Genomic DNA, 17,052 nt, shown 5'->3' on the forward strand with positions numbered 1-17,052 from the left:
ATGTCAAAAATCGAATGAAGATCAAATGCTTTGTTTATGTTACGTAGGTCGGATGGCCGAAGGAAAGCATGAGGAGCTGCGGCTGTGAACGAGGAGCTGCTTAGGGAAGGGAGACTGCACGCAGAGAGTTGGAGATTGCACGCAGGCAGGAGCATGGAAAGAAGAGCTCGATGGTGGAGGGTTCAACACAGGATAGCAGATTTTGGAGATGTCGAGGGCTGGATGGACTGCGTGAGGGTTACGTGCAAGCGGCTAGAGGGACTGCGTCATCCACGCAGAGCCTAGCACAGACAGCACAGTGGCTAGAGGGACTGCGTCATCCATGCAGAGAGAAGCTGGAGTGACGCAGAGGGTCCCAAACGCTGTGCAGTGCCTCAGAGGGTTGACGCAGAGGCCAAAAGGGCCAACACAGAGCTTCAAAGTCGCTGTAGAGGGTTTCGCATGACATGTTTTTTGAATACCTGTTTTTGAATAGAGAGGTATTGCTGCCAGTTATTTTTCTTTGTCGGGTCAACCAGTTTGGCACCCAATTGTACTCGAGGAAATATTGCATAATAATAAACCCTCAGAATAGCTGCAACAATTTTCCTGCATTGGATTTTTCTGGGGACATTTGTCAAAAAATAACGGTGTCACTTGTGTGTTTGTTTCCTCTCAGTTGATGATCTGTAGATGTTGAGACTGTATTGTGTTTATTTCGTTATTTATATGTTTTAAATAACTTGTTCAAATTTAACAAGTAGAAGAAATAAGACTATATTATGTTTATTTCGTTATTTATATGTTTTAAATAACTTGTTCGAATTTAACAAGTAGAAGTAATAAACCAGAAGAATACAGATTAAATTTCTAACAGATAGACTTAGAAATTTCAACAGTCAGGGCACATAAAAAAAACCCTCTTTAAACTGCGGCCTAGAACAATTAGTTAGGGCAGCATTAGGGCATCATTTAGGCTTCATCTTGCCGTGTAGGAAGGTCACATTTAGGACAACGTAGAACCTTTCTTAGACTCCACCATAAGGGCTGTCCTCCATGACAACATTAGGCTTCTACCATACCAGCGTTAAGGCTTCTCCTTGGACTGCGTTATGAAACCTTCCTCCCTGACTACGTTAGCCTTCATGACTGTATGGATCTCTTCAAACAACGTTTAGGGCTAGGGTAAACCCTTTAGAGTAGCATATCCCTTTTGATCTCTCCTACCGGCAAAACCCAAAGACAAGTGGAGAGAGATCACAAGAGATGATGGTTCAAATGACTTGAAGGCCACCTCTATTTATACCAAAACGTTGAGCACAAGTGGGGGCAATTTGGTTGCTGGCCGACCTTGACGAATTGTCCCATAGCACAAATAAATTCTTATCTCCATGAATACATGTCAGAATCGGATGATATTTAGATCAATCTTACACCCCTCGACGAGAGGAATCCAAGAAAAATATTAGTTGCCATGAATAACAAGACCCACATGGAGTTTGGCCCTAGTTGCCAATTTTAACACAAATGTATTGACCACGGGCCATGTAATGTGGCTAGGGAGAATGGCCCAGAGAGCATTAGGCCCGGATTGGCCCCCTAGTTAGAAGGTTTTGACCATATTGCCAAGAGGCACTTGGCTAGTGGGTAGAGTGAGTTCCTTTAGCATCAGGCAAATGTTTTACCATTCAATTGGCATACAGGAATGGTAATTGGCCTAGGGTTTCACCATTTTTTGGGTCAAAGGTATTTGACCTTGCTCCAAGTGACGAGTTGTTGAGCTGGTGACCCAGGACTAGTCTTGTTGACCCCCATTAGAAGGTTCTAATCTTGACCATATTGCCAAAGAGTTTTGGCTAGTGGATGACTAGATCCATTTTCAAAGGGGATTTGACTAAGAGATGACTAGATCCTTTGCATGATGTTGATGTAGGATGCTTTCCACATGAAGTGGATGGATACATGAACATAACAAGCTCATTCAATCTTTTCTTGGGAAGGAGAATTTTTCAACAAATTGGACATTTGAAGAAGTCAAGGTGAATACCTCCCTAGCTAAGAGGGAGTGTTGATTTTTGGGTAGTTGTGGTTGATATTCTCCAACTACTCAAGTCAGCCCTTAAAGGAAATTAAAAGAAAATTTATGTTTGAGTTTTTGAAATTAAAATTGCCTCCAAAAGTCAGGTTGGCGCAGCCAAAGTGACGTGCCTCTTGAGCACCATAAGATCACTATATATTGGCACTTGACCTCGTCTTTTAGACACCAATTCAAATCATCTCTTGAGAAGAAGGACAAGCCCAAGTGAGCCGTAGATCATCAAAGAAGACGAGTCAAAAGAAGAGTTATGTTATGTTCTGAGTATAGAAGGTCAACCCTAGAAGAGGGTTGAAATCTCAGTCTGTCATACAGAAGGACGAGTTGCCGCAGGATCACAGGCTGGGCAAAGGGACGTCGAGAGGTCTCAGAAGCTTAAAGAAAAGATCCAAAGTGTCCCAGACATTTGACGAGGCCAACAAAGGTGGTTTAGGGTCTGTTGTTCATGGAAGAAGGGTTGTTCTAGACCTAGTAGTTTCCAGGTTGTCCTATACATCTCAGATTGCATTTTTGTTGAATTGAACAATTTGTCCTACGAAAAGATTGTTGGGTTTTTCCGTAGTTAGGGTTTTTGGATATCTCTTTATGATCCTACTATCATTATTGAATTTATGTTGAGATTTTCTATGTATATTGCTTAATGATATGTGACATAAGATAAATTGGTTAAGAAATCATTGGAAAGTAATTATCAGATTAGAAAATCAATTTATCTTTAGAAAATCAACACCCTTCACCATTTCTAATTATGCCTAAGCCTACTTTATGTTGACTTTTTTTGTTTGACCTTTCTTGTCTTCTTTGAGGCTCTTTGTAATCTTCCAAGAATCATCATATATACATCTTTCTTAGATATGTATGGACATGGTTTGCCAAGATGAAAAAAATCAACATATCATTTTTGCTATGATAATACAATTCTAATAAAGACTTGCTTGTAGCATTTTTGGTTGAATTTGCACATACCTTAGCATAATTATTGATAAATCTGTATTGTTAGTATCATGACTAATATTTTAATGAGTGAGATCCAAATTCTTGATTTTGAAGCATTCAATGTATATTTTTCTTGTGACAATTGTTTTTCTAGTCAGTTCTTGTAGCATATTTTCATGCATGAGAGAAACATAGTTGTGAAGGATAATGGTTTTGACTGTCATTTTGCTTACATCCAGTGCATTCATTGTCAACATTGGGGACATGCTTGAACGATGGACTAATGGCATTTTCAGGTATGGGTGTTTGGTTCATAGATTGCGTTGTTAAATTATCTCATATAAGTTTCTAGTTTCCATGTGTGAATGCATTTTAATAGGTAAGGAATTTATAATAGTAGTTTTCAAGATAATTTCTTTAATATGAGGAAGTAATTATGAATAGTAGCTATCAAGATTTCTTAAATGCATGCATTGTTATTCACTGTTGTTGAAAAGTTATAATACTTGCAAAAAATCTCAACCACAGAAAACATACTTGCAATTTCTTAATGTTGTTTGTCTTTAAGTTTGATCATCAAACATGTTTGTTTTTCTAACAAGGAGCCTTTAATGATGTTGGCATGATGAATAATTTAGTCTAGGACGTGTTACCCCTCATGTATGCAGGGGTACATATGAACACTTTGCAACATTTATCACCACGATTGTAAACCCAAGGTCACAATGTAATATCCAAAACTGAAATGTTTTCAACTTCTAGAAATTTAACTCAACAAATGCTCCATATAAAATTTCCATTCATTAACAGAACATTGCCATGTGAAATTCAACAACATAGAACAACAAAATAACAACATAATGAGCAGAAATAATTTCAGCTTTATTTATAATATATATAAATTGGGGGTTTTACATGCTGAAACAACTGCTATAGCTAGGATAGAACTAGCCTCAAGAATTTGCTCCAATGCTGCACTGGTCATCTACCAAAACTGAAATGAACTACCATTGCTAAGCTCTCATGTGAATTCTGGACTAATTCACTAAGGGGAGATGGGTATCCGCCCAATCTCACTGAATCACCCGAGGGTTTCCATCCGGGGGGTACACATGAAGTAGAGAACCAGGTTCTCAAACCTATCATACAAGAAGAATATCAAATCCAAGATGTCCTTCCAATGGTCTCCTCCTCCTTTTTATAAATCTGATGGACTCCTCTAGAATCTCGTATTTTATGATTATTTTAATCATTGAGCTCATTTCCCTCTTTTGTTTCAATTAAAATATTATTTTTAATGTGGGAAAATGGTAAATTCGCCATCACGCCTCCTCAGGCCACTGAAAATCCCTGCGAACCATCCCATCCTGTAGATCTTCTTGTTCCAGTTCCAACGAGCTATTACACTAAGGTGTTCCATCAAGTATTCCTCTCAGAAAGCCACCTTAAGCGTAATTAGATGAGTTATGCACAATAATTACTCCATTTTACGAGAATTATCAGAATGCAATGGAACGAGGAGTGAACTATGTGGAATCAATCTTGATGATGGAGGATGGCAAGTGAACTCCTCTAGACCCCATAAAACACCTCCAAAAGCCGTTGGGCCCGCTAATGAGGTGAACCTGCACCTGTGACCTGTCTGCCTCCAACCCTGGAAGTCCACCATAACCATGCCACTAGAAAAAGGAACATCACAAATCCTCCCACCCCAAGATTGCTTGCCCTCAAGCAATCTAAACCTATGGACCAATCTGGTGGCCCAATGCAACTGAGACCCAATGCTCGGATCCCATACAAACTACTAGGTGACATTATGCCTCTGTGTCAACCCACTATGAACAGGTCCCTCAATTCTCGGATCCTAGACTAACCTCTGACTCTCATCAAAAAATCCTCATAAATCCCAATGCCATTAAGGACAAGTATCAATGCTCCATGTTTCCTGCTGTGCTATAGCTATGACTGTGAATGTTGCTCCACCAACCGCATACCAACTCATCACCTCTCTCCAGTCCAACCCCTGACTCAATCCAATGCTAATCCCACTCTCCTACGGCCGGGATGGAACATTGAAGAGTTGTTGACCTGTATCCCACTGCCAACTGGGGCATGTAGTATCTGACATGTCTAGGGGTCCCTGCTCTACTACACCCCTGACTAAGAATATCACACCATCAATAGGATACCAACTCATGATCTCCCGCCAATCTAATGTATGGACACCTGTGCAAGGAATATGTCTACTAGGTTGATACTGGTCCATGCTCAACTCTTGATGCTCTACCCGGTCAACCAACAAAATTTGTCCAAGAAATCCTGCCCCTCTCCCTATAGTGGGAAAAAGTGGGCAAGTTGTGTTGCAAGCCCTGTCTATGTACTCCTAGAGAGGGTTGTTGCTTGAAAATGCTGCAACTTTGCTAGCTGCCACTATATCTGTTTGCACCTCATCAATGGGTAGACCCAAGAATGGATGCACTGCAATCTCTCTCGTCTAATAAGAAACTCCACACTTCTCCAATCTACCAACCTCCTGCAAAACTATCCTGTCAGACCCTTGCACCTCCTAAGGAGATGTATCTACAAATATTGCCGTGCTGCTAGCTATTTTTACATCTACTTGCTTCTCATTACCGGTTGGCCCCGAGGATGGCTGCTCACCCTCCTCCATCATGGGCTCAATCTGAACCTCCAGTTGGCTCTCCCCAAAAGGCTCATCATGGATATTATACATATCGCCCCCATCATTTGACTCCTTCTCCTCTATGTACTCTCCACGTTGAATCATCAGTCGCTCACCTGGAAAGTCTGCTCCTTGGACAATGTGTTGCTCATCGTATTCCATCTCACATGAATGCATACCTGGGCCATTGCCAACATACCTACATGACTGCTTATGCTCCTTAGGGGTATCCTTATTTGAAATCATGGACTCCACCAGAGAAGTAGAATCCTCACCCTAAAATTCAGAAGGGATCTCCCCCTGCTCTGCCTCTATCATCTCATCTGCATCAGTCAAGCATGAGTGGTCAGGTCCCCAAGGTTCCTTGCAAATGAAGTAAAGACCCTTCCACCTAAACTCATTCCTTCTACATAGTTGGTCACTATAGATCCATTGCAACTCCTCTTGTGTCAACCGTCTCCTGAACAGTCCAATGTTTTGCTCAACTAACCTTTCGGCTAGTTCATAAGCTGCAGGTGAAACACACTGTTCCTCCCTCCAAATGGCCAACAACTGACACTAGAATCTCCTGCAAATGGCATCATGGCCTCCCATACATGAGGACAAAATGGACTGCATGTGTGTTATGACTGTATCAAGATGATGTTTCCTAATGCTGAAGAAGCATTGGAACATTTGTAGGATCAAGTCGTCACATCCCAACTCAAACATGAGGTTGTAATATCTAATCAAGGCCATGACTTCTAGAATCTCTAGCCTCTTCCCAAAGGTAGGGCCCTCACTGTTATCCAAATCCTAAAAGGTCTCCACTATCAGTTTGAAGATTCTCCTCATAAAGCTATCACTGTAAGGGGGTATAGCTGCGGTCAACATCATGATACTACTAAGACAAGAGGCAACTGGAAGTTTGACCCCAATACAAGGATGCTCCAAAAATTTATGTTGTATGAGAGCAAACATGGCTAGCTTTAGAGCCCAAATCAAGCTCTTACCATCTGACTGATGCACCTTGGAGAGGAGTGAAGCAAGTTCTTCTAGTTTGAGAAGGGCTTTTGTGGTCACCCCCGTGCATCTCAAATCTGTCCCGAGTGTCAAGATTTTGTATCCCATTTCATGTTCTCTTTGTGGCTGCTCTTGTTGTAGCATGGAAAGTATTCCCTTGGAAAGGGTTCTGTTGATTGTTGCTGCTAGTTTATTAAGGGGATTCATGAAAGTCTTGTCCATGTTTTGGCTCAATGGTGACAAGTACATCAAGCCAGCTTATATATCATATGTTCCAAAATCTGACATATGCCTTCAAGTCAGCAATGGATGGACAACCAATTTCTAATTTAATGATAGAAAGACAACAAATTCTATGACAATATGCCCAGGAAAATCCATCACAACAAGGAAAACTATGGGGATACAATGGTACTGTGGATATCGGATCTTAATCCACAACAAGGTTCACAACCAAATCTGTAATATTCCTAATTAGCCATTGGCTAATTGGAATATTCGATTTTGCTCAATTTTGCCTTCTATAGTTATTTATAAATAAAAAGGTGAGGAAATGGGGACATAACTCACTTTTTGAATAAAGTCACTCCCTAGTAGCACAACGTTGTAACTTGAAAGGGGAGCCAAGGGGGCCAAAGGGCCACGTAGAGAAGGGGGCCCACGTAGACACTTGGAGGGACTGCGCAGATGGAGAGGAGCACGTGGCAAGAGACAAGCTACGTTGGAGGAGGTGGGCCTTAGGGTTTTGAGAGAGGCCAACGCTATAAAGGAGAGGAGCCTCCTCATTTTGGCATTAGATTATGTTGCATTTGAGCTAGTCACTTCGACTTAGAGCACGCTAGCTATTTAGCCTGTCTGCAGCACTGTTTAGTGCACTGAGTATCTCCATTCGGAGATCTCACCCTTAGCCCTGAGGGACTTCGAGTGCTTACTCGGGCAAGGTAGTTTCATCAGTATTTTGCAGGAGGATTAATCTTTGGAGTTGAGGAAGAAATGATCATTTTGATGACTGCGCAGTCTCGAGAGAGAAGGACGCAGTCTCTTTTGGTAGGAGCTCCGGATTGGGTTTATGTGGAGGATTTGAGCTTGGGGATTGAGCAAGGGATCAACCCTTACATATTGGAGGATTTTGGCAGAGTCTCGGGCAGAGTTTTGGAGGATTCTCTTCAGTGGAAGCGCAGAGCCTTGAGGGATAGCGTAGATCCTCAAGGGGGTGATTTTCGGGGGTCAGCTATTTTAGAAAAGCTTTCTGGGCTTTTCTGGGTCTATTGAGCAAAGGCTGATTCCAGAGTTTCAGCATTTTTCTGAGGAAGGGAACAACCCCAAATCCTCACTTGATTCTAGCAGTAGCAGCAGCACAACAGTTCTCCGACAGCTTGGACGTAGTTCAGAGAGAGGCCATTTCCTTACCATTCTAAGTGTATTTTTTCACTTGCCTTCACCTCTTGTACTCTTTCCATTACTCAGTATAATAAAATGGCTTAACATTTCTCTTTGCATTTCTTGAGTATCTGCTTATATTCCATGTATACATTATTGTATGTTGCACTACTATTATTTTTAGCTCTTTGAGCTTCCCGGCTACTATACCACTTGTGTGTTTTTCTCCTATACTCTTAGACAGAGTCTGGAAAGGGCTAGGTAGTGTCCAGATCTCGTCCTCTTTTGAGAGGCGACATATCTGGTAAATGCCCTCCCAGTCCATCTCTTGTTGGAGTTTGCTTGTGTTTGAGGGATATCCCTGAAAAGGGATATTACAAAATCTTACTCGCAAGACAGTCAATCACCAGTGGCAAATACATATAGCACCATACCATGACAATTAATACTACCAAACCCTCTCATTCAACATACATACTACTACTGCAACATAACAATCACTCACTCAACAATTCGTGGCACAAAACCCTCATATTTTGAAGAACACAGTACATTACCAAGCTTTGTTTCTCTGCAATCACTACTTTACCACAATCATAAACACATACAAGCAACATGTACTTTGTCCATACCAAATTCAAAGTATTGGCAACCTTTTAACGTTGCAATTCTTCCCAGACTTGTGAAGGCGGCTTGGATTGATTAGCCCTTCTTTGACACCGAACTTTGCAACTCACCCTTTAGCGTTCACTGTAGCATCAAATTGATCGGTAGGCTACTGACCTCGTGGAAAATATTGCCAACTGCAAATGGCATAAAGGAACGAGACTATCTCTGTTGGCTGTAGCTCGCTATCCATGTACAATCAACCGCTTTGCTAGACTTCCGAAGCATCAACAACCCACATGTTCTCAGTGATGGCGATCAGGAAACATATGCAATCAACCATGACACACAGGTTTTAATGTATTGACCAATAAGACTCACTTTTTCCTCCAGTCGCTTTGCTAAAAAGATGCTACAACAAAATTGACTTGTATAGATCCTTTCCAGTGATCTTATCGCGTGCAATATTTAGCTCAGAATACCCACAAACTACTTATTGTGCTGGCGTTGATCACCCATATAATTGACTGATTACTCGAGCTACCTCCAGTCGACTAGAATAACGTTGGTAACTCACCTCAATGCCGCCTATCATTTGTGCAGAATCTCCACAACTCCACGTGGCTTCGGATTTGTTATGCGGATCATGGTCCCTAGCACCTGAAATCATCCTGCTTCTTGTCTGCTACCTCTATTGACTCTCCCCTGCAGTGGCCATAATCACGAACTTCAAAATTATGTGCTTTAACTTGTTTTATTTGCTGAAGTAGTCGCTGGGGTGGTGCACACTTGAAGTCGTGGGCTGCTATACACATTAGATTACACGGTCTACTTAATGGCCAACAACAAACTCTATAATGCCACGCTCCAGCCTTGAAATGTGCTTGACAACCCACCTATTCATGTTCACACAATGATCTGGCAATTACCCCGGGTGCCAGATTTACACTATGAGTTTTATCACATTTGGCCGAACATGATCATGAAAATCGGTGAATTGCAGTTGTATCATATCACCCAAAAACAAAAAAACGGGATTTGCTCCCGACTGCTCCGCTTAGCCGATAAGCTTGTCAGAGTTGTTCCCTATGGCCCGCACGACGATCTTATGTGTATGCCCTATTAATGTGTCATAGCCTCTACTGCGTGATTGATGTGCTGTGGGTGGATTGATCCCCTTCTCCATGATTCTCTTGCAACCCGCAACTAACGTGGTTCCAAGTATAACTCCACCGAAATGCAACTCACGCCATCGACATGAGAAATAAACTCAATTCGCACTGGCTCTTTTGGCACTTGTAGGTAGTCACAATCCATTGCACCTCTTCAAATCGATTCAACGCACAGCCTGTGTTGAATAGAAATTGCAGTGGATCTCCATTGCTACAAGTGTGCACCTTTATTCATAGATCACGTCCATTCATCAAGTTCCCTAGTCAACGCATGGCCAACACACGCTTAACATTCACACACACATGTATCTCAAAACAAAGTTGCCCACATCTAGCAACCATCATTGTAATATCCCCATTGCTATGCATATGCTGGTTTATTAATCTTCTCCTATTGTAAAATGAACAACACGCAACCCCACCTTTTTGTGCACAGGTGCCAAATATACTTGATATTCCCCGCTTGGATTGTGGATTACACTCACACCGCCTGTGATTAGCTGATTTTGATCTACAGGAATTGATCTTCAAGGGAGACAACTTGATCTCTCAAGGAATCAAAATGAGACTCGACCCACGAGAATAATTTACTAGAATTATGGTCTTGCTCTTTCAGGGAATCAATTTTTCTTGAAACTGAGATTTTTCACTCCCACACCTACAATAAATATGGTCCGATAGTTTTAACAAGAAAATCCTCAGGCTGGCAGGAAAACCAGCTCTGATACCACTGTAATATCCAAAAACTCAAATTTTTGCAAGTTATCGAAATTTAACTCAACAAATGCTCCATATAAATTTTCCATTCATTAACAGAGCATTTCCATGTAAAATTCAACAACATAGAATAACAAAATAACAACATAATGAGCAGAAATAATCTCAGCGTTCTTTATAATATATATAAACTGGGGGTTTTACATGATGAAACAACTGCTATAGTTGAGATGGAACTGGCCTCAAGATTCTGCTCCAATGTCGCACTAGCCCTCTACCAAAACTGAACTGAACTACCACTGCTAAGATCTCCTGTGAATTCTGGATGAATTCACTAAGGGGAGATGGGTACTCGCCCAATCTCATTGAATCACCCGAGGGTTTCCGTCCTGGGGCTACACATGAAGTATAGAACCGGGTTCTCAAACCTCTCATACACAAAGAAGACCAAATCCAAGATGTCCTTCTAATGGCCTCCTCCTTTTTATAAATCAAATGGACCCCTATAGAATCTACTATTTTATGATTATTTTAATCATTGAACTCATTTCCCTCTTTTGTTTCAATTAAAATATTCTTTTTAATATGAGAAAATGGTAAATTGGCCATCACACCTCCTCAGGCCACTAAAAATCCCCGCTAACCATCCCATCCTGTAGATCTTCTCGTTCCAGCTCCAACGAGCTATTACAATAAGGTCTTACGTAAAGTATTCCTCTCGAAAAGCCACCTTAAGCGTAATTAAAAGAGTTATGCACAATAATAACACAATTTTACGGGAATTACCATAATGCAATGGAACGAGGAGCGAACTATGCAAAATCAATCCTGATGATGGAGGATGGCAAGTGAACTCCTCCAGACCCCATAAAACATCTCCAAAAGCCCTTGGACCCCCTAATGAGGTAAACCTGCACCTGTGACCTGTCTGCCTCCAACCCTGGAAGTCCACCATAACCATGCCACCGAAAAAGGAACATCACACACAAGTTGAATCAACATAAAGACCACACGAGGCCTTGTATTAGGTATCCTAGATCTATGTCTTGAGTTTGTATTTGTTGATTTATGGTAGCATCGGATGTGCTCAAAGTCTCAAATTTTGTAGGGAGGCTTGGGCACATGTCTTCCAAAGAACCCTTAAATTGTTTGGAAAATTCCGCCCGGAGATAGTTTTATTAAAATAATTAATTATTTTTAATGGGTCCCTAAGTCTAAACTTAGGATATTAAAATAATTAATGGGTATTAATCTAATTGTGGGTGTAACTTCTAGAAGAAGACAATGATCAAGCATAAATGATCTTAGCCATTGATTAAATTTTAATCTAGACCGTTGAATGTCAATGAGAAGATTATTTAAGGAAGCTTGAGGGTCATTTGGAAAATACATCGAGAGAGATCAAGAAGATCGAATTTCTCAAAAAGGGCAGCGCAACAATTGATAAAGGAGTGATCAAAGTGATCTTTTGCAGTGAGGGCCAAAGATAGTATCTAGAAGAGGGAAGTTTTCCTGGGCTAGAGAGTACAAGGCAGAGAGGACAGAACGATGTCCAAAGAGAGGCAAACGCTGGCCCACATAGATCTGACATAGTGGCAGCACAGGCCTTCGAGGGAGATTGAATTCTTGATGAGGAAATTGAGTTTCAAAAGTAAGGAGCCGAGGTGTGAGACTGGGAGGCAGAAATTCAGAATTTCCAGCCAGCAGAGGGTCTGAAGGAGGAGCAATGTGATTCCCAATAGGGGTGATGCAAACACTGCATGAGGCTTATTCAGTTCTATGCAGAGGCCACGCAGAGGCTCCAAACCAGCATGATCAGACTCAGATTCTTCCAGAGATAGGGTGAGAGCATCTCGCTATTTTTTTTTGTCCAGTTTCTCTCTATATCGGATCGCTAGTTGAGCATCCAACAAATTGTACTCAGATTTACTACTGCATAATAATAAAACCCTCAAATTTGCTGCACTGGTTTTCCTGGGACATTTGTCCAAAAACAACGGTGTCCTGTGTGATGTTTTTCTCTTATGCTTAGTTTTCTTGTTTCAACATATAATTTTAAATAGTGAATGTTGCAGTTGTATTTACTTGGCTATTTACCGTAGAACAGAGTAAATACCTTGTATGGATTAACAAGTAGGAGAAGTAACATCAATTTGCTACAGTAGGGATTCCAGGTTTAGGAATTTTCACATGGTATTAGAGATGCAAGTGAAACAAGAAGAGTAGTGCCAGAGAACCCAATGCTTAGCAGAGAAGGAGGTCGAATAGCCGCAAGAGGCAGCAGTTAGAATCCCTAGAGCGATTGCGCAGTCCAACCCAGGAAGGCTGAATTTTCGAGGAAAGTCTCTCTTAGAGTGAGTCGACAGAGAGGAAGGGTTTCCAAATCGAAATTTTGTCGTGCCAGAGGGAGCAGCACAAAGCCTTAGTGTGAAGAAGGAGCTGGTGGGACGCAGTTTTCAGTAGGCAGATTGTTCCGCTGAAAGATGTCAGAAAAGAGAGGAGAAGCACAGTGAGGGAATTTTTCCTCAATAGGCTTCCCACTAAAAAGTTCATTTTCTTATTGGCTAAGCAGCAACAGTAAGAAACAGAGAGGAGAAGTTCGACATTTTCGTGGCAAAAATGGCAGCCAGTGGACTGAGAGATCAGGATAGGTTGGATGGGGCATCCAGCTATGTGATCTGGAAGGAAAGGATGTCGTGCCTTTTGGATGAGCATTTTCTCAAGGTCTATGTCGACAGCGTGGTGGCTAAGGCCGCAGATCTAGATCAGTTGAAGAAGTACAAGGGAGAAATAACAAAGGCCAAGAGGATGATCCCTGATGGAGTAAAGGATCACGTGGTATGTCACATCGCTAGCAGAGGGACTGCTAAGGAGATGTGGGATGCCTTTGCAACACTGTATCGAGGATCTTTTGAGCAGCGGAAATGTACTTAGAGTAGAAACTGAGATCTACATAGATGCAGAAGGGGGAGCACATTGATTCGTTCCCCACGAAGCTTCAGGAGATTTAGGATGAGTTAGCAGCTGTGGGGTCTACACCGAAAGGTTCTTAGATGGTGAGACTGGCCCTAAATTCAATCTAAGAAAAGTGGCAAGTCTTTGTCCAGAGCATCCTTTGCAGGGCAGCTTTGCCAAACTGGGATATTATGTGGGCAACTCTCAAGCAGGAAGAGCTGAGGAGAGATCTAGTCAAGTGTAAGATTGATGGAAGTAGCAGTGTGTCAAAGCCCAAGGAGAAGGAAGAGAATGCTGCCCTTGCATCCAAGGGGTATCGCGAAAGACGAATGTCTCGAAGATCAAATGCTTCAAGTGTGGTGAAATGGGTCACTACGCAACATAATGTCCTCTCAGGAAGAAGGACAAAGATGAGAAGCACGATCTAAAGGCTGCACCCGCGAGGATCAAAGAGGAGGATTTTGCTATGATAGTCGAGATACTTGCAGGAGGGAGGTGGGCTGTAGTTTGAAAGAGCTACAGATGGGCATGATCCTTGAGGAGCCCAACTCTCAGATCAATTCCTTGCTACAAGAGCCCAAATTAGAAGTAGCAGGATGGATCAATGTCAGTGCAGAGGAGTGTTAAAGCGACAGATGCAGTGGCTAGAATACCAAGTCTGAGCAGCGTAGTGCAGAGTTGCAACAATGCAGGGAGGCCCAGTGCAGTAGCAGCAACAGCGCAGTGGCTTTAGAGGGATAGCGTGGGACTAGCAGTAGTCAGATCTTCAACATCGAGATGCATCATAGTCAACACCAGTTCAGTAATTTGGGATGCTTTTCCGTTGCTGATAGCAACAACAGTTTGCAGTGCAGGGGAAGTAACATCAGTTTGCTGCAGTAGGGATTCCAGGTTTAGGAATTTTCACAGTATGTTGTTGTCTTGGTTGGACTATGTGTCATATTCCCTATGATTAAATTTTGGTAAGTGAATTCCAAATTTTGCAATTTTGGTGGTGGACCATTTTTGGGCATAAAATTTAGGAAAATTGGATGAAAGGGCACTAATTTAGTTTTGTGAGAAGGAGGCTCCCAAAACATTAGGAAGGAGAGTAAATTAAATGGATGGTGGAATGTGGGGACCACCTCAAGGAGGAATTCGAACTCCCTTGAGGGAATTCGATTTGGAGGGAAAGAGAAAAGAAGGTCGAATTGTGGAACCCACAAGGAGAGAGGAGGAGCAACAAGTATAAATAGAAGTGGAGGGCTCCATTTTAGAACGTTTTGCCATTTTTAGATTTGAAATCTAGTTTGCTTGAGCTGCTCAGCCAAAATAACTTGTGTTGCTTAGCATAAGAGATTTTCGGCCAGGAATCTCGCCTCTTTCTTCAATGGAGTTCGAGTGCTGCCCTAGGAGAGTCCTATCACACATTTGCAGAGTTGTTCAAGGGTCAATTACAGGTGTATTTGGCCATTCCTATGAGAAAATTGGGCACAGAAGAGGAATTCACACTTCTTGGGAGAGACAACTCTAGTGCTTGCAAGTTTCTGGGTATTTCAGGAGTCCTTTTCCTTCAAATTTGTTGGTGGTTTGTAGGGCTGAATGTGGGGGAAATCCTCAGTCCGATTTTGGTGCTTTTCTGGGCCTATGCAGGCTTTATCTGACAGGAATTGCACAATGATTTTGGAGTTGGAGTTTGTGAGGAGGAAAGGCTAGAAAGTTCAAGGAATTTGAGAAGGGAATTACAGGGAATTTTTTCAGGGATTCTATTGGTGATTTGGAGAGCATTTTACAGTAGTTTCCCAGTGGTGTGTTTAGGAGGACAAACTTGGCAAACACACTAATTTGTGGGTTTTCTGAAGAATTGGTTTGGAGCCAAACCCTTTTTGAGTCTTGTTGGCCTTGATGAAAAAGTACACCAACTAAAGTTTCAAAATTTTCTGAGCACATTAGGGGGTAGAATTCCCATTTCCATTCCAGCAGTAGCAACAAAAAATCACTGGATCAACACAAAAACTGGAGAGGAGCTCTTCCAACACTTGGGCATCATTGTTATCTCATGGCTTTTGCCTTGCTTGTTGTAGCAAGCCCAGGTTCCTCTATTCCCAGCTATGTGCACTCCATTCTGCTCAAATTAATAAAATGGCTCAGTGTTTGGCTACAATTTCTAGCATAATCTGATATTTTGTTTGTGTATTGAAATTTTTTTCATGTTCATATTTTAGCTTATGTTATCACTTAATATTTCCACTGGGAATATTACACCATGGTTGGTCCCTTGAGTGTCACATTGGGTTTGTCCCATCTTGTATAGGATTGAAGGGCCTTAGGTGAACTCTCTTGAGGAATCATGGTTTTATGGGAGCCTGCATTTGTAGGGGTGATCATCGTTGTATGGGCCTGTCCAAGCTGCATCAAGGTGCACCTATGTCATCCCACATGGTTATGGTCTATAGAGTATGTAGGTGGCCTTGGCTTTGGTGCAATATTCCTTAGACAATTCTTTGAGCATGGCAATCTCATTTGAAAACTTTTAATGTTCCCTGAGAAGGTTCACAATTCCTAATGCAAAGTGGTCCCAGTGGCCAAAATGTCAACATGGTCTTAGATTATGCAGTTTGATGAAAGGATTCCATGTCATGTTCCGGTTTTCCCAATTAGAGGTGGTAGTGGGTGGTTACAATTTGGTCAAACTTGGTCAATAGGTCAAGTAGGTTTCTAGGGGAAAGAACAGGGGCAGTGTTGGGCAGAATAATGCATGCATTACATCAAAAGTGGTCTAGTCAGCGAGAAGAACAAAAATTCATGATTCAGATTTTCTAAATCCTCGTGGGCATTAGAGATCATCCACTGAGGCGTTGTTGTCGCGCAGATTGGCACGACAACGCTCGGACCGGGGGCTGTCACTCTGATCCCCGATCCCTCCGTTTAAGCCTGTCTCCCGCGGCTAAGGGGGGTAGACCCTGCGAGATAGATGTGACCAACTGTCGACCAGTTGGTTGGGAGACACGAGATACGAAAAAAAAAAGCACACGATGATTTGGTTAATTTAGCAGACCAGTGCCTTGTGGAGTTAGTGTTTAAATGATTACTTTTTAAATGATATAGAAACATGGACCATGAACAGCAACCATCTATCATCAGCGAAATCACATGACCAAAACCATATCCAGCAATTGAAAACTTCGAAAAGAAAAACCACCACGAGAATCATAAACCATCAACCAGATATCAATTTCGCATCTCGGCTTAAAAAAAATTTAGATCTCAGCATGAAAGATGATAAATCTCGAAAAAAGACTGGATTTGATGGAGAAAATTTTCCACAAAAATTTTATTACTTTTTTCAAATTTTTTTTTTTTTTTTTTAATGTTATGGAAATTAAAAATAAATCTAAAAAAATTAAAATTCTAAAACTAATCTAATGTTAAAACTAAACTAAAAAAAATTAAATTAAAATTAAAAAAATCTAATAAAAACATTTTTATTTTTTTATATTTTTTATAACAAAACATAAATCATAATCCTAAGACTAACTATAGCATGA

General features: G+C 41.5%; 1 protein-coding gene across 1 annotated transcript in view; it reads left to right on the top strand.

The window, feature by feature from the left end:
* LOC149205840 (kihadalactone A synthase LFS-like) overlaps positions 1-17,052 on the top strand; it is a gene marked incomplete at its 5' end in the record, with an annotated part of 258,780 nt that overhangs the window by 77,432 nt on the left and 164,296 nt on the right. Inside the window, one exon of the mRNA XM_089397521.1 lies at positions 3,250-3,306. Coding sequence (XP_089253647.1) covers positions 3,250-3,306 — 57 coding nt within the window. The remainder of the gene's footprint in view (positions 1-3,249; positions 3,307-17,052) is intronic.

This window comes from Pinus tabuliformis, chromosome 1_2 (genome assembly GCF_031772625.1).
Source record: "Pinus tabuliformis cultivar Carrire ecotype Pingquan chromosome 1_2, CPIR1, whole genome shotgun sequence".
Taxonomy (NCBI): domain Eukaryota; kingdom Viridiplantae; phylum Streptophyta; class Pinopsida; order Pinales; family Pinaceae; genus Pinus; species Pinus tabuliformis.